Source organism: Lacerta agilis, chromosome 2 (assembly GCF_009819535.1).
Source record: "Lacerta agilis isolate rLacAgi1 chromosome 2, rLacAgi1.pri, whole genome shotgun sequence".
NCBI classification, from domain to species: domain Eukaryota; kingdom Metazoa; phylum Chordata; class Lepidosauria; order Squamata; family Lacertidae; genus Lacerta; species Lacerta agilis.
This window is the reverse complement of record NC_046313.1, coordinates 54,859,407-54,878,248: the sequence shown is the minus strand read 5'-3', so window position 1 is coordinate 54,878,248 and position 18,842 is coordinate 54,859,407. Positions and strand designations below refer to the sequence as shown.

Sequence of the window (18,842 nt, the reverse complement as noted above, 5' to 3'; positions counted from 1 at the left end):
GGGGGGAACGTGATAATTAGGTGTATTGTGAGAATTGGGTATATAAGTTTTAAATTGGAACTGAATAGCATTCCTCCCCCATGCCTAATCTCAATGCGCACATTGTAACAGTGAGCCCACTGTGGAAACATCCACTGTGCTTTGTTCAGAACCCTCATGGCCCCTTCTAACTATATGGTTGTAAGAGTCTAAGAAGTACTCCCTGAAATCAAGTTCGGGGGGGGGGAGATATAATATTCTTGTTTTTGCAGAAACAAGGGGTGGGTAGCACTGATTGGTTGGGAGCTGCTGATGTTACTAACTTCCTCTTCTTCAGAGAAATTTTTGTCAACGTTTCAAAATTTTATTCTGCCCTTAAAGGAAAATAGAAGAAGAGGGTGAAGGTACATTATGTTTAATAACAGTAAACAAATAAAAAATTGGACAGACTGCCTGAAACATGAGTAAAAAGAATAAGGAGCCAGAATGTGATTCATTGGCCAGTGCGTCTATCAAATGGGTCGCAAATTCAGAGAGAAGCTGGGCTCAAACCATGAGAGGAAAAATCATTTCGAGTCCTGATTTGTGTTTACATGTCCATGCAATCATAGTGTTCATGCTGATTCATCACCCACAAGCTAAAGTGGCCCAAGATGAAGCTCTGCTTATTTGCTACAAAAGGAAAAGAGCACCAACAGCTCCTGGAGACAACCCTTTACTTCTTCCTGATGCCTAGCCAGTCTGCAGAGTTTCTTCTCCTGTCACAATTAATTCACTCGCATCTGTCAGCTTCCAGAAGATGGCATCTTAGTACACAGCTTGCATGCTGCAGTCTGTCAGCACAGCGTGAAATACTGCCTGCAAGGAAGAATAAATACCTCTGCCTTTCTAGGCTGAACTCAAAGTTCCTGAATTAACAGTAGTAGTAGTAGTAGTGGGTGACAGGAAGTGGAGCAAAAGCAAAGGATGACTCGGCAATCAGTCATCTTTCACCTTTTTATCTCTCTTTTGCCAACAGTGCAGAGCAGAAACAGACTGAGATATAAATGCCATTGGTGGGATGAGCTTAATCTATAAGAAGACCATTAAGTAGAGTTGCCATACGTCCAGAATTTCCTGGACATATCCAGAATACTGCAGTCGGCAGCAATGTCCAGGTGGAAATCAGAAAGAAAGAAAAAGTCTTGGAAAATCCAGACATATGGCAGCCCACATTGGCAGGGTTGCTTTTGCCGGTTTCCCCAAAAACTCAACAACTTTACCAAAAACAGCTCAACAACTTTTCTGTCCGTATTCTTAATGTTTCAAATATGACCACCCTACATTAAGACATGCCCCCAAACTCCAGTTCTCTAGATTCTAGCCCATACAAAATGTGTTGGCCTTTAAAGTTTTCATTACACCCCAAAAAGAGAGACATTACAATTAAATATAGTTGTTGTAGGCAGTGGCGAAAGGCTTCCCAGGGCAGCAAATGCGTAGGCACCCCCCAGGGGTGGGGCGTCATTCCTCAGCATGCATGCATCGTGACAAACGGCGCATGTGCGCTGCTGCTCCCATGGCAAGACAAGCAGCCGCAAAACAAAACGACCACCCCGCGGCCTCCTACCAGGCACCCACCAAAGTCCCGGGACCGGAGAGGCGCCGCAAGACAAGCGGCGACCACGGAGGGACACTGCCCCCCTCAGCGCCACCGCAAAACAAAATCATCACTGTGAATGAAGAGGATGAGGTGAGGAGGAGAAGAAATAGACAACTCAACTGGTCCTGAAGGCACCAAAACACCATCTTAGCTAGCCTATAGCAATGAGGAAGGAGCTGCATCTTTGGGGAAAGAATATTAAAGTGGGTGTGCTAAAATGCCTCCCACTTACTATCTTTAGGCTGGATGGGATCTGATGAGCTTGCAACTTTATTGGAAGGAGTAGTTAAATTTCCACTCTCCTTTTCAGATACTGTTTCAAGATTTGGCCTTTTGCTCTTGAGAATAGGATCGGGCCACAACTGCGATGTCACGTGGCACAGCATTTCCCAGACATTTTTCTAATTAAATCATGAGGATTTTCTACCTAATTGCTTTATACATTTCCCAGGAATAAACCTCACATTAAGATTTAATAAGACTCAGCTCCATTCACCCCAGAGCAGCTATCCAACATGATTGCCTCTCCTAATGTTCTCAGCGATTCCTCAAGAGCCAATTGTAATGATCATTAAGAAATAAAGGCCCTTCCGCCGGGTATTAAGTGTACCTCTGTGCACCTGGTTCCCTGCAAATGATCCACAACTATACACTATCTAAGGAATAATAATAACAAAGATGCTAATTACCCCATGGCTGCATCCTGAGAAATTGTGTCATCGATTCTTCTGGGAGGAGGCTCAAACAGGGCCATTTTCAAGAAAGGAACCATTCTCAAATGTTTCTGCTTTGGAAGCCAAGTAGCTCAGATACATGCATTGTGCACATCCACCATCCCACTCAAGCAACACAGGGGAAGAACCCTCTCTCAGTAGCAGTGCAAATGCTTTGCATGCAAATGGTTCCATATTCAATCCCTGGTATCCCTAGATAGGGCTGGGAGCCTTTGCCAGTTCTGGTTGACAATATTAAGCTAGATGGACGAATGGTATGACTTGATGTAGAGCAGCTTCGCATATTATCCCTTTCCAGTTGGCATCTGTTCCTCTTCCCTGTCACACATGTACTCTGCAACCTGACACTTCCTGCCTTTGCTTGACGAGATCAAATGTAAGTTAGGAGCACAGCCAATGAGCCTCTGAGAGAGGTATAGTAGGGGTCCAAAGGGAAAAGCAGCATGGCCTTAGAAAAGGAGCTCTTAGAATATACAATGATATCTGCCTGTTTGCTATGTGGGAATGTTTTCTGCTGTCACATACATATTAGCATTATTTTGGCATGGGGAATGAGTCACAGCAAGCTTTAAAGATCGGCACTAAAAAGAAAACACTGCCAAGGGACTCTGCATTGTCTCAAGCAATCAGCATTATTCTGTTGGAGGCCATTTTAGCTATTGAAAACAACATTCACCTCTAGAGGCAGGATCAAATGATGGGAAGAAAGATGGTCAAGACATGTCAGTGAAGAAGCAAGACAATGGTAACTTTATTGTCTCTCTTAAACAGGAATAGAATAGTACCTGACTCCACCCCAAGTCCAATGGCACCAGTGATTAAGGTATATAATTACATGATCCACTAATATTTCTGGGCTGCCTAAGAACATAAACATAAAAACAGCCTACAGGTAGGTAGCCGTGTTGGTCTGCCATGGTCAAAACAAAATTATCAAAATCATAGTCAAAACTTAGTTGGTCTCTAAGGTGCTACTGGAAGGAATTTTTTTATTTTATAAAAACAGCCTGTTGGATCAGGCCAATGGTCCATCTGGTCCAGCATTCTGTTCTCCCAGTGGCCAACCACATGCCTGTGGGAAACCAGGGAGCAGAACATAAACACAAGAGCCTCTCCCGTAGTTTCCAGCAACTGACATTCAGAAGCATTACATGTTTTGCCATGCTAAATCTCTGCTGGGGTTCCCTCACCAAAGAGTACTTGCCCCAAACTTGGATCTTGGCTTCCAATGAATTTTTCCATCAGAGACTACGATCAGATTCAGACCTTACAGCATCAACATCAGTCAAGTTGTGTTCCCTCACCCAAACCATCTGGTCTGACGAAGAGTTTTGCATATCTCGAAAGCTCACACCCAGTATTTTGTGACATTTTGATTGGCCTATTAAAAACATTGCTTCAGATCTCACAAAGCAACAGCACAACCTCTTCCGCAGCTGCTTCATCCAGCTACAAACATTAAATTATCTCTGCTTATCTCTTTGTCCTAATTCAAATGACCAACTATTTTCTTTTCTCACACACATACCCCTGAGCACACACCCTCAGACCCCATTTTGCAGATAAATTACTCATTCATTAAAAAAACACAAATCTATTTTCTCCCAGCGAAGAAAGGGAGAAACCATTCATCTCTGTTAACAAGCAATCAGCTTAACAAATGTTGAACATCCATAACACTATTCAAGAGTGGACTTTTAAGCAAGAACGACTCCGTGTAATAAGGAGGGATACCAGGCATTCCCCCCCCCAACATTGTCTAGCACAGGCTTCCTCAACCTCGGCCCTCCAGATGTTTTGATACTACAATTCCCATCATCCCTGACCACTGGTCCTACTAGCTAGGGATCATGGGAGTTGTAGGCCAAAAACATCTGGAGGGCCGAGATTGAGGAAGCCTGGTCTAGCAACTCTTTTTCTTCTCTAGTCTTCACTCACAGTATATTTGTATCTCAGGGGTGCCAGTGGGGGCCCAAATAAGCCCCGCCCACATAATCGATTACATGACACAGTGCACACACACCATTTGAATGGCAATGCCCATCAACCTTTGGAGGCCTGGCCCCCTCAAGTATTTTACTGTGGGGGCCAAATCCCCCCAAGGCCCCTAGGAGTTGGCTCCTATGTTGTATCTAATGTGTCCAGCAAAGTCCTTGCTCTCCTAATAATGGCCAATGAAACCCTTTCACTATCCCACCTCCCGATAACTAGTTTTCATGGACTTTCAAATCTTGCTGAGGACCTCCCACCCATCTTTGCCCACTCCAGCCCTAAAATGTGAAGTGGCATCATTAAACACCATCTCATCTCCTGGTATTCACATGTCACTTGGTGCTCATTGGCACAGTCCCCTTCTCTTCCACTGTTCTGTGACCTCAGCCAAGCAGGGCTTGCTTGAACTTTTCACGCCAAGGGCAAATGTTCTTCCTTGGATTCTCACGCTTGGAAATGCAGGAGCTAACAAATGTCCATTGCCCCTGGCTCTGCAGGCCTTACCAGCTGCTCAGAAAAAAAGGAGAAGATGGCGGGGGGGGGGGGACACTGGAGATGAGGCAGCTCAATATATTTTCCTTTGGCATGCTGAGTCATCCTTCCACATTTGCCTATGTGGGTGGGGGAGGCTGGATAGAAATTGGTGGCAGGGTGAGGCAGAGGGTTATTCTTCTCCCACTTGCAAGCTGGGAGAAAAACATCCTTCATTCTTGTCTTTCCAAAGCAGCTTGAGCCAAGAGCTGCAAAGAGTTTTGCAGCCACTGCAGTAAAGAACTTCGGCTAGATTTTGCATGCACCCTTTTTTTAGTGTAGTTACACAAGCAAGGTGTTTTGTTTTACTGGCCCTGTATGGTGCCAGTCCCATAAAAGGCACAAATAATCTGCCCTTTAAAGTGACTAGTTCAGACCAAAAGAGCAAACATAATTGAAAATGTGCGTGTGTGTATTAAAATAAAAGGTGCCGACCATTAAAAAACAAATGAAAAAGGTGGCTCAAAAGGAGGGGGGGGGGTTTGTGCTGTCAAGCTGATGCACATTTGGGCTGCTTCCGCAGGCAGGGAAATGGGACCCCGTGTCTCTGGCTGACAGAGGCGAAGTGTGTTGCAGAGATGACTCATTCATTTCACAGGGAAGATGATGCTATCTGCTGCGAGAGATCAGTTCTCCCGCTCTGCTTCTATCCTCCTCCCCCACCCCCTCAGGTGAACTTGCTACAGCATTCTCCTCCAGCAGTTATGAGCAGACAGATGACAGGGAGGAGGTGGGCAACGGACTGAGATTTAAGCAGGAAGCTCTGTCTGTTGTTAGCCTTTGTTAACAAGGAAACTGATCTCCCTCCTTCTCTCCCCCCCCAACACTCCCCCCCCTCGCCTACTCAGGGAGCAGGGTTTGGAAAATTACTTGGGATTCTGGGCCCAAGGCCAAAATGCCAGATGTGTGTCAAAGGCAGAGCTAAGAACAGGGACAGGAGCTCCCATGCCAGGACAAACAGCCCCACTCCATGCTTCTCTAACTGGCTTCACCCACCTAGAGCTTTCTTTTCAGATTTGGGCAAGATTCTACCCTGGTGCCTGCAGCACTGACCTTGCTTGTACATTCCTCCCAGCAATGAGGATTTGATGTAGTGGCAGCAAGCAGTTATTATGGGGTGTATTTCCCCTGAGCATGCTGTCCTGTCTGTTGGCAATGTGTGAAAGGATAGCCTCAGACTAAAGCTGAAATAAATGTTCTTCCCTCAAGTTCTCAAAATTGCCCCTTGAATTTTGTTGTTGAATATTCTTCAGTCTCTCAGTTGTCTAAATATTTCGTCTGCCTGCTCTAAGAATAGAGATGTTGTGTGGAAACAATGTGCAAATAAAGAGTTGCATTCTCTTCCCCGCCCCTCTCACACACCCCTCTCACACACAAATACACAAACCTTTTCCAAATGGCTTTTCTTATTTATTGTAGGTTGTTAGGCTTATGTTATACACACCTGCATGCACTGTTTGGTTGAGCCGTCTGAACAGGAATATGAGGCAAAAATATAGACCATACTGTGGCACCAGAATCCACTGTTACAATCCTCACTTGCTGTATAGTTAATCTAGAAACATAGTGCATTGTTAAACTATTGAATTTGCTACCAACTTGGGCTACTTTAAATGGGGCTTAGACAAATTCATGGACAGTAAAACTATAAATGGATACTAGTCATGATGTCTGTATACAACCTCCAGCGATATGCTTCTGAATATCAGTTGCTGGAGGGGAGGCCATGGGTGGGAAAACTGCTATTGTGTTCATGTCCTGTTTGTGGGCTTCCCACCTGTATCTGGTTCATCAACGAGAGAACAGGATGTCAAACCAGATGGGCATTGGGCCTGCTAAAGCAAGGCTTTACTTATGTTCTTTTTATGTTCTCGGGGCTGTTACTCCTGCTTGTTCTGTTCACCAACCCCACTTACCTGCCAATCTGCTTCCCACACACCTAGCCAACCACTGCTCCCTTTACACTTGACCAACTCCCTCCCTTTACCCCTTGCCTACCTCCTCCCAGCACACCCCCACCCTATTTTAAAGGAGAGGGGCAGGCATATCTGAGAATGGTTTGCCAAACCATTTTTTGGAAGCACCTCCCACCTTCCTTTAAACAGTTTGCCTTTGCCCCCTGCCCTGCTTGCTCGATCACCTGCTTGCTGTTTTGTCTTCACGCTATTGGTGGCCACATAAATTGCAGCATGACAACAGCATTGCAATTTTATTATACAGCCCAGTAAGATAAGCAGAGAAACCATTGTTTATTGTTTGCATGCTGCTAATGTTTTCTGTCACTGTTCTGAGGGAGCTGATGCTGGTATTTTTTGTTTTCATTTTCTCTGTATGAAATATTAATGTCCTATATGATCTCCCTGAGATATTAATTAATGTACTATATGATCTTTCATGAGGCCACCTCATGAGAAGAGAAGACTCCCTGGAAAAGACCCTGATGTTGGGAAAGATGGAGGGCACAAGGAGAAGGGGACGACAGAGGATGAGATGGTTGGACAGTGTTCTCGAAGCGACTAGCATGAGTTTGGCCAAACTGCGGGAGGCAGTGAAAGATAGGGGTGCCTGGCGTGCTCTGGTCCATGGGGTCACGAAGAGTCGGACACGACTGAACAACAAATGATCTCCCTCCTCCTTTTCTATAGTATAATGTATTTATGCATACATTTTTAAACCAATGTAGGCTGCTTGGAGACCCTTTGGGTCTCATAACTCAACACAAGTTCACCACTGTCGTGGACTAACTGGATGCAGAGGAGCGATGGGAGGCACTAGTTGGGGGAACCCCCAAGGGAACTCTGAAGGGAGGAAGGCTCAGAGCCAGGGGGGTTGTTGGTAGGTCGATGGTGAGTGGTCAGAGGGAGAAGAGGGAGCAGATTGGGAGGAGGAAGTGTCAAAGCTGAAGAGGCAACAGTGAGCAGGAAGAGGCTCTGGCAGAGAGCAGTCCAGACTCAGAGGCAGGAGAGGAGTGAGGGCCAGGAGATAGAGATGAGGGAAGCTGCTGAAGAATCTAGGAAGTCTGCTACTGCTACTGCAACCAGCTTCCCTCTTCCCATGTCTCCCATAATATGCAGAGAAGTGAAGAGAGCGGAGTGAAGAGAGACAAGATGAAGGAGTCTTAGGCTGCTGGGGAAGGAACCGGAGGAGGAACCTTAGAGAGTGGTGGGAAGGCAGGGATCTTTAGTCCTCACAACTGCCTCATTGGGGCAAGACCTATTGAGAAGAGTTGCTGTGATCAATAGGTCTGTCCTGTTTTTGTTTCTTTGAATAAAGAATTAACTTCACTGATCCCGGAGTTTTTTTTATTACTGACTACAGCATGGGTAGACAAACTAAGGCCTGGGGCCGGATCCGGCCCAATCACCTTCTAAATCTGGCCCGCGGACGGTCTGGGAATCAGCATGTTTTTACATGAGTAGAATGCGTGCTTTTATTTAAAATGCATCTCTGGGTTATTTGTGGGGCATAGGAATTCATTATTTTTTTTTCAAAATATAGTCTGGCCCCCCATAAGGTCTGAGGGACAGTGGACCGGCCCCCAGCTGGAAAAGTTTGCTGACCCCTGGACTACAGCTCCTGACAACTGTTTTATTTTAATTTATTTCAGATTTTACAGATTTTAACTCATTTTTAAACTCAATTCAATTTCCTGTATACTGCTTAGACAAGTGTATATAAATTGTTGAAATTAATTAATTTAAAAATATGATTCAGATTAAGATCTCAAGCTTAAAGCTTAATTTATTGCTTACTTCTACCCTCCTCTTCAGAGGCTCTAGCACCAGGAAGAACATGCGCTGTGTCTTCTCAAATGTGGGAACAACACACATCCAAGCTTATAAATAGCTGCTTTATACCCAGATTAACAATCCACCCAGCACAGTCCTGAGTATTTTAACTGGCAACAGCTCATTAAAGTCTTTCCCAGAACTCCTACCTGAGAGATCCTTTCGCCAATATTAAACATGAAACTGCATATATGCACAATTTAGCAAAATATAACTGAGATACAGGTCTTGGCTTCTTATAAGCAACACAAAGTCTCTCTGTCTGTCTGTCTCTTTTTATCTGTCTCACACACAGCCTTGCTGTAGCCTATACTGTGCCAGCAGATGTGTGGCTGTTCTTAGGATGCTGCATGAGGACACAGGGCTCTGGCAATGCACAACAATATTTTGTGCACAGGAGAACATTCTCCATCCTTTCCCCATAATATAGAGTCTTGTCAGGGAAGTTGTATGAAAATAAACCTTTTTTATTTCCAGAGAGAAAATATTAATTTTATTGATTATAGGCAGGGGCTCTCTGTGAAGTAACTGAGAGTGCCCAAAGTATTTATTTATTTATTTATTTAACCATTCATTCATTCATTTTCATTTTCATTTTTGTGTATGTACCACAGTCTACCTTTCAGCCTACCAGAAGTGTAGTAAATGTTATCATTAACAAAGATGTCAGGAGTAGGAATACATAGTATTGCAAGAGATGTTCAACAGAAATAAATATGGTGCAAGTTAGCTAACAAAGTTACAGTTATTCATTTCATTGATTTATGAAATGTATATCCCACTCTTCATCGTAAAGGACCCCAGGTCCACTATTCTGATGATTGTTTCAGATCTGGAGATTCATACTTTTAGGGCAGAGGGTAGTTTCTTCCCAAATGAAGAGAAAGAAGTCATGGAAATGGATGGTGTCTTTGCGATCACCTGTGTGTTTGCAACTGTGCTAACTGAGGGAATTAAAGAGATCCATCCAACCCAAGCAGTGCTGCTTCCCACAATCTCCAGGCTCCAATAAGCTCGTCATATTGCTTTTCACAAACATCTCTTCATAACGCCCAACTTTGCCCATGTACAATAGTTTTTCTACAATGCTCACACAACTTTTTCCCTTGGGTTATTGATGGTTTGAATGCCCCAGCACCTCATTGGGCCCCACACAGAATAAATAATTGTTTTGTTGTTGTTGTTGTTTTTAAAAAAACAAACAAACTTGCCATTGATGCCAGATAGCCATGCGAAAAGGTCACACCCTTTGCTTTAGTGCTGACTAAAATGTGATTAAACTTTGGTACTGCAGTCCTGCTCTGTATGATCTGCATTTTTAATGTTATAGCAATACTGCATTTCAGTATGCTTTGTATATTTCCTATGAACTGTGGTTGAAACAGATGGGCTAAAATTGATTACAGTGCTGATGACACAAGAGGAAGGGAGGGTTCGTATACCGTTCGGGCAATGTCATTAGTGTCCTTGAGAGTGACTTCACAGCCGGATGAAAGATATTGCTTCTTCACATACGACTGTTTCCTTTCCTCCATAGGTATTGCCAAACACAAATAATGTCTGAAAACATTAGAAATAATTGTCAAGGAGGTGAGTACTGAAAATAATTTGCAATTCTGCTGCTGTTTTTTTTTTTTTGATGCCAACCAACCAAGCGTAAGAGACTTCAGTTCAATTTTATGAAAGTGCAAATTTAAAAACAGACCCTGGAGTCAAGGGATATTGACTGTGCCAAGGATAAAACATTTTGCAGCCCTGGCCCACATTACGTGACTAGAGCTGGTAAGCAAATGTCACTTTCTCAGACCAACAGCTTGCCACTTTTTCTTTTTCACATGGATCTCACACTGATCAAGGATAACAGATATAATTAAAGAAGCCACACACAGGGCTACAGCAAAGCATCCCTTCAGATTTCATTCTTAACAAAGTATTTAATCTGATTAAACAAAGGAAGTATTTCCAAGGTGATCAAAGAGCCTGAGATTTAGGATTCAAGCTTAAATGAAAACAAAACTCAAGGCTAAAAAGCAGAATCATAGCAGGTAGTACAAAATATGAGAGCCAGTGAGGTCCATGAACATAATTTGTTTGGGTCATGCAGTCAGCTCTTGCCTCTGCCAGAGACTCATTGTGTGGTGCTACTGGGTGTCACAAACTTTCAGAGTCAGTTATCCCAGAGTCAGGGCAATTTAAAGATAGCATCAGCATCAACTTTTGCTTCTCTAGTTTGTATGGAACTTCCTCATTGTTACCCTAATAAGTAACTTGTTTGCATTTTAGAATTACTACTACAGTAGTCGGCTTTTTGGTAAGTTGCAGGAATAACACAGTTGAGCGTTTCTGCGGAGAGGCAAATTTCTGTAGGTGAGGCCCTACTTAAAATGTCCATGCAATGAAGTTAAAACTTTGGACAGATTCACTCTGAATTAGAGCCAAGGTCATCATATGATGGCTGTGAGACGAGCTCAGGATCCTGGGCCGGCTCATCCCTGCTCCCTTTCTGTCCTCAGAACATCCTGTTTTGGAGCTTCCTGCTGGTGGGGAATCTGCCAATAGGCCTCTCATCTGCAAGTTGAGCCAGCAGAGCTGAGTAGAGGAACACCTCACACCAGCCCAGCATAAGGAGGTTTGGACTGCTCTGCCTGACAGGAGAATTAGTCACGGGACCCTGTTTTATGCACTCAAATGCAGTATTGGTCTGAAACTGTGACCTGCCATATCTTAACAGAACTTTGGAAATGGGGATGAGTCAGGCTGCAGTCTGGACTCCTGACAGAAATTTCATAAACCTGACTCGGCTTGCCAAAAAAAAAAAAATGAAGAAACCAACTTGCGTTGACTTCAGCCCCTAAAAAATGGTCCTTTGTCAAAGGAGTTGTGACTGGTTACACTTGCCAAAATCTGCTGAAAAACTCAGCTTGTTCAGATGAATATAAAAAAATTGCAAAATGAAGTGATCCCAAAGTTCCCTTTCCCCTTCACTTGCTAACTAAGCCAACTGTGTTGCTACATCCAGAATGGCTCAAGCAAATTAATAAAAAGGCCCAATTCATTCATTATCCTTGTTAAGAGGCTGTTGCCCCAAATCTGCTCACTCATGGCTCACTCCCACACCACATAGATAACTTTTTATTTATTTATTTATTCATTCATTCATACATACATTTATTTTCATTTGTGAATTGCTTCCCATAAAACATCCTGAAGCAATGTAACAATAAAAACATAAAAATACAATTGTAGTCCAATCTATATAAAGCCTTGGATAAAAACCTCCACTTGTTGGAAGAGGAAGATATTCAATAGGTCCTGGAAAAATGCTCCCCCAAAAAGGATATTTAGCTGGCATCAAACTGAGTGCTGTCCTACCTACATGTATCTGAACCCTCTCAGGCTAGGGATTTATACCCATACAAAGATGATAGAAAAATATAATTATAAATGTAGTTTTTAACAACTCTGCACAGCAGCATATAGGTACAGTGTCAGGCACACATAAGAATATTCAAACATACTCACACTTCTGTCTTAGAGAAATAAGAATTCTAAACTAAAAAGGAGGGAATAGCACTAAAAACAGAGAGCGCTGCAAAGTTTACTTCTAGTGCTGGCTAAAGTACTCCACACACACACACACACACACCCCTTCTCTTTTAGTATTTTGAATACTTATTTAAACATCCTTAAAATATCAATATCTTTCGTTCTTCTCTTTCCATGGTTCATTTTGCATACCATATATTTTACATAAACTAAACCATTCAGTATTCCATTATTACATCCATCAAAACTTATCTACACTGTTGTATTTATCTTAATGCTGCCAGCATTTTCAAGTGTACACAATCCCCCCCCCATATATTTAGTAAACATTTTTCCAATCTCCTCTTTTCCAATATTATTCTTCTTCTCTTATTCTATATGTTAGGTCTGTAAACTGTGCGTATTCCATCAGCTTAAGTTGCCATTCTTCTTTATTTGGGAGCTCATTCGTTTTCCATTCTGGCTAAAGTACTTCTGACACTATGTGAGTGTAGGCAATAACAGAGCTGTGAGTGACCCAGGTGTCTATGGCCAAAGAGATTTCAGGTCTTTATTAGTAAAACAAGGTCACAGGCACAGACCCTTCGCTGAGCTTTAGGTTCGAAGTCCAGCAGCAAGTTTGAAGGTGTTCCTGGGGTGCACAGAGAGGAAACCCAGAGGGGATCTCCAGAAAGATGGCATATGGAGACAGAAGCCATGGAGATGATGCACGCAGAGAGCAAGGTTAAAATCTGGGCTTGCAAGGGTTCATAGGGGATCCAAAAGTGTGTCTAAGTGAGTTGGCATGATAACCAATGAGAAGGGGGCAAAATCCAGGTAGGTGTGCTTGCTCATAGGGGAAGGGTTTCAGGAGAGAAGACCCCAGTCTTAATGGTAAGAGGTAGATTGGGACATGTCCACAACAAGGGTCCACAACATCCAGGATGTTTACATAGTGGCCAGTCCTCCTGAATGAATCTACCTACTAAGAACAATGACTGTGGCAAACAGCTTTCTGGTGAGTCATGCTATTTTACCTACAGATGCTATTGTTCAGCTGACCTGCATCTACATTTTTGTGGATTTTCTGTTTGATGGAGGAAATTTGTCTTCAGATGCAGGGGCTTTTAGATGCCAGAAGTCTGCCCCAGCTAACCTTTTGTTTTCCAGTCATTTTATCGTATTAGAATTATTGCATGTTGGCTTTCCAGTGAGTCAGTCGAACTTTCTGTATCCTCGGTGCTGGCAAAAAGATCAAGCATACAAAAGCCAATGGCAATACTATACATAAGGTTAAGCCAGGGTCTTTCACATTAGGCAAACTCATCCTTGGTTCACTCCTGACACAAAAAGGAGGCTAACAGCTAAAACCTCGTAACAGGAGCTCCAAAGTGCAGGTGAAGGCACAATTCTAACATCACACAAATGAGATTGTATCGGTAGGGATGTTCTTGTTGCAGATATTGTACAGTTTGAAGTGACTGGATGCAATAAATTTGACTCCTTTTAGAAATGAAGCATTGTCCAGACCCATGAAAATATTATTCAAATTTTACTAGCAGAACTCTGCAAAATAAAACAGAAGCTTCAAAGATGCAACCAAAAATATCCATACAATATTTTGTGCTGCCCAGCACATGCTCAGCATCTTACAAAATATGAAATAATTCAAACAGACCTATAAGCAAAGGTCTCTCTTTCTCCTCTCCAATGCCTGCATTCCAGCCTGCATTGGCTCCCTTCAGGAGAGCTTCATTTACATCTTCACTCCATGGAGTTTGGGAGAAAAGGTCTCAAAAGCAACTCCCTTCAAAATGGAGATTCGCAACTCGATACCTTCCTCACATGATCAAAGGTTCACTCACATGTTAGCTACCAGAGAATAACCATCAGTTAATCATTAACTCAGCAAGAGCTCAGTGTACTCACCTTCTTTAATATACCCCCCATGGGCACCAAGTTAAACTTTGTCACCAATACACATTTAGCTATTTTTCATTTTAGAACTTCTTTAATATACAGGTGTTTTCATTTCAGTGTCAATTAAGTCAATTATACTTAACAGTCCTCACCTGCAGAATGCAGTGATCAGTTGGGTATGGAAGGGATAAGGCAATCTTTTAGGTACTCTGGTACTGAGCTGTATAAGGCTTTGTATAGCAGCTACTAACATGAGTTTGGCCAAACTGCGAGAGGCAGTGAAGGATAGGTGTGCCTGGCGTGCTCTGGTCCATGGGGTCACGAAGAGTCGGACACGACTGAATGACTGAACAACAACAACAACAACAACAACAACATAGCAGTACCAGCACCTTGAAGTTAGCCCAGTGTGGATGTTTGGAGCACATGAGTAGCCAGGATCACATGGATACCGCCTGAGCAACCATGAACAGCCAGTCCTAAGAGACAGTGGCCTGGGTAAGTACCCACGAGTCAAACTGCTTATGAAATCCTGATAACTATAAGTTACTAATGGAATGTGTGAGCTACTTGGCAGTAGCAACTGTACCACAATCCTAATGGGGCCTGCCCTGAATGGATTAGCTAGGGTAATTCAAATGGGCGACACCATGCTACAACTTCCTTCTGCACAAGCTTGGAATTGTGCCCAGGTGGTGCTGATTTACGGCAGTTACCATAACACTAGTGAACAAGGCCAAACAGGCTCCTCAGTATGATTAATGTGAACTGTCTGGTTGAGGAAAAAACATCCATTTGAAATTGCATGTTCCCTCCATGACTTTGTATTTCCCCAAATGACCACTGGTCACAGTGAAGTTTTAAAGGGAACATTTTCAGTTAACTAGCTTGGGGGAGAAGGCTTACACAATCATTAAAAGCCCACCCACCCCAATCCAGGAGGACTGAATTGCCACATACATTGAAGAAAATGAAGCAATACCACCTAAAGAAGGGGAGTGTAAGGCAGGAGACCCCAAAGGCAGCAGGGTTAGATTACAACTTTGAGTCTAGAGTCTAAAATTACCCAGCTGCACCCCTGTTTTGGAGCTCCTGGAAAAGAGGGCACTGTGAATAGATGGTAGGAAGCTGGGGGGGGGGGGCAGCTGCTAGTTTCCAGAAGTTGCTGCCTCATGGGACAAGAGCCTCTCAGTGAATAAGGTATGGGGACTTGGCAATTCAGGGTTGAACGTAGTTGGTATAGAGCAGGCATAGGCAACCTTCGGCTCTCCAGATGTTTTGGCCTACAACTCCCATGATCCCTAGCTAACAGGACCAGTGGTCAGGAATGATGGGAATTGTAGTCCGAAACATCTGGAGAGCCGAAGGTTGCCTATGCCTGGTATAGAGGAAGAGAATTCTTAAGGAGAAGAGGGAAATTCTCAGTCATAATAATATGATACAAGAAGTGATTTTTAACTTTCAAGGCACACACCAGCAAATAAGGCATGGTTAGAGTGAACTGACTCCAGTGTTGAGATTCTTCCAAGATGGCTTATTTTGTGGTTTCTTCCATCATGATATTTGCTGACCTTTTGCGGCCAGGATTTAGTTTGGTCTTTTGTAATGTTCTGTCTCATCTCTGAACATCTTAACTAGATGCTGGGAATTTGAATGCAGAATGTAATTGTGTAATATTGTTTGATGTAGAAAAGATCAGTTTGTTTCCCTGGAAACAAATGCCTTCTCATTTGTAATGCACCACCACCTGAGCGCCAGCATTCTTACTAATGGGAGCTCCCACTCTCTGTTGCTAATTGCAACTGTGGGAGATGGTCCAGGATTGCAGAGGGCGTGCTGTAATCCCAGTTCCAAACAGAATCCCACATTTACATTTTTGTTTTGTTTTATTTTTAAGACTTATGTATTGATGGGCACCTAATATTTAAGTCTTAAGCTGTTACCTGGGGTTAATGACAAGGCTAGGGTGGAGCAAACAGTGCTTGGTTCTGGTTGTGCATTCAAGTTGCAAGCATTTGGTGGATCAGGACTACCGGGTATCTCTATATCAGTGTTTTTCAACCACTGTTCCGCGGCACACTAGTGTGCCGCGAGATGTTGCCTGGTGTGCCGTGGGAAAAATTACTTTATATGTAGTCAATATAGGCACAGAGGACCAGCGTTGCCACCGCCGCCACCGCCGCCGCTTCTCCCTCAGGAAAGCTCTTTATTTCGCTCCCCACCACAGTATCCCCCTTCCCACGCCTGAATCTACCAGGCGCGGCGGCGGCGGCGGCGAGCTGAGAGGAAGGAAGGCAAGAGCCGCGACGGCACCGGCAGCTTCTCCGCCTCCTCCTCCGCCTCCTCCTCCTCCTCAGCTGCGAGGGAAGGAAGAGGCGGCGGCTCCCTCCCCCCTCCCGAGGGGCCCCGCGGCCCTCCGCCTCCGCGCCCCCGTCCGGGGCGAACCGAGGGAGATGCCCGTGAAGAAGAAGCGCAAATCCTCGGGGCAGGCGGGGGACGAGACGGGCCTCAAGAAGTGCAAAATCAGCAGCTACTGCAGGTCTCAAGCTTCTAGTAAAGTGATAAGCGGTGAGGAGCATTTTTCAAGCAAGAAGTGCCTGGCTTGGTTTTATGAATATGCAGGTGAGGATGAAGTGGTAGGGCCAGAAGGAATGGAGAAATTCTGTGAGGACATTGGCGTTGAACCTGAAAATATTATTATGCTAGTTTTAGCCTGGAAACTGGAGGCTGAAAGCATGGGATTTTTTACAAAGGAAGAATGGTTAAAGGGGATGACCTCATTACAATGTGACTGCACAGAAAAGCTGCAGAGTAAATTTGATTTTTTGCGCTCGCAACTGAATGATATTTCAACATTTAAGAATATCTACAGATATGCCTTTGATTTTGCAAGGGATAAAGACCAGAGAAATCTGGATATTGACACTGCAAAATCTATGTTAGCTCTTCTGCTTGGAAGAACGTGGCCTCTGTTTTCAATATTTTACCAATACTTGGAGCAGTCAAAATACAGAGTAATTAACAAAGATCAGTGGTACAATGTGTTAGAATTCAGCAGAACTGTCCATGCAGATCTTAGCAACTATGATGAAGATGGGGCATGGCCTGTTCTTCTTGATGAATTTGTGGAGTGGCAAAAGGTTCGCCAAGCATCATAGCAAGAGCAGCTTTGAAGAAGGTGCTGGATCTTGTGATGTTGCAAAAACTGAAAATTGGAGGGTTTCGTCTTAAGTTTCTAGCATTTCAGAACAATAAAGATTCAGATTTGTAACAGTCTTAATATATATATATATATATATATATATATATATATATATATATATAGGCACAGAGTTATTTTTTTAAATATTTTCTAATGGTGGTGTGCCTCGTGATTTTTTTCATGAAACAAGTGTGCCTTTGCCCAAAAAAGGTTGAAAAACACTGCTCTATATAACAGCAGAGATGGGGAACCATTTTCAACCTGAGGGTTACATCCCCTTCTGTGGGCCATATGCCACTGGTGGATTAGACCAGAGGCAAAAGTGAACAGAGCAACAAATGTGAATTTTACCTATGCACAGTAGGCTTGTTCCTACTCGCATTCCAGTCTCTATCCTCCATCCATGCAAGTGAGAAACATTATTGTGGGATGTGCTGAATGAGCTCAGAACAGTGCCTCCTGAAATCAAATATCCTCATTCATGTCTCTAAGGCAGGGTGAGGAACCTGTGGCCCTCCAGATGTTTGCCTATGCCTGGAGTAGAACCTATTTTGTCGGTTGCACGTGGGCTCTAGTCCACAAAACTCTGGCCACAACAGAGCAGTTACCGGTAGCCCCTAAGTCCCACAGACCTTTTTTACTCTTAAAAAGATGGAGGCAAATAAACAAATAATGTATTCGTTGTTTATTGTAGAAAATAATAAAATCTTTTTTTAAAAAAAATAATAAAAAAATTAAAAGATGGAGGCAAATCAGCTTTTGCACAACCTCACCAGAATTCCTTTTCATTTGACAAGGAGACTGCTTGGTACCAAAGCAGCTACTGGAATTTGAAGACTTCCCCTCCTACCTCTTTCCCTGCAATCCTGAAGTCTTTGAGGCACACCATGAAATGGAGGCAGCCCTCAGGTTTTAAATGTCAGTGCTGTCTTTATAGCAGCTCTAGATGATGGATTTGTCTCCCTGGCAGTGGGAAGGGCCTTGGCACTGCCAGGGCCTGATGAGTATTGTGGAGCATTGGAGTTTACACAGTCGTTTGCTGACTCATGGACAGAAATTGACAGAGAGCAGCTGCCAGAAACTTGTTTTCCAGACCAATTTTCTTGTTACTTAGAAAATGTTACCTTTAAGGATGAGTAATAGGGAGAGAGTATGTGTTTGTTTGTTTGTGTGTGTGTGTGTGTGTGTGTGTGTGTGTGTGTCTGACAAGCAAAGGAGAAAGAGCAAGAAGGAAAGTGATAAAAATGTAATCCAAAACAACCTAATTGTATTTCAAGTTAGATAGCTCTAAGTGTCCAGAGGCAAGTGTATCCCTGTGTAATCTTCATACCCATGTTGCATATTAACATAAATGGGTCTCTCCCACTTGAAATAGTGATTTCATTTGCCTAGGAATCTTGGGGGTAGGGGTGGCTTGTGAGTGAAGTATAAGTGTTTGCATGTGGGCTGTGTATACATGTAGTCTTTGAAATGCACTGAGGATTTTATTCACAATACACCTTTGCATAATGGTTTGCAGTTGTACACAC

The 18,842-nt window shown here is 43.4% G+C and overlaps 1 protein-coding gene across 1 annotated transcript; it reads left to right on the top strand.

The window, feature by feature from the left end:
- The first annotated feature begins 16,564 nt into the window (after positions 1-16,564).
- LOC117041381 (DCN1-like protein 5) lies at positions 16,565-17,269 on the top strand. The gene has a single exon (XM_033140110.1). The coding sequence runs from the start codon at positions 16,565-16,567 to the stop codon at positions 17,267-17,269; it is 705 nt and encodes a 234-aa protein (XP_032996001.1).
- The last annotated feature ends 1,573 nt before the right edge of the window (positions 17,270-18,842 follow it).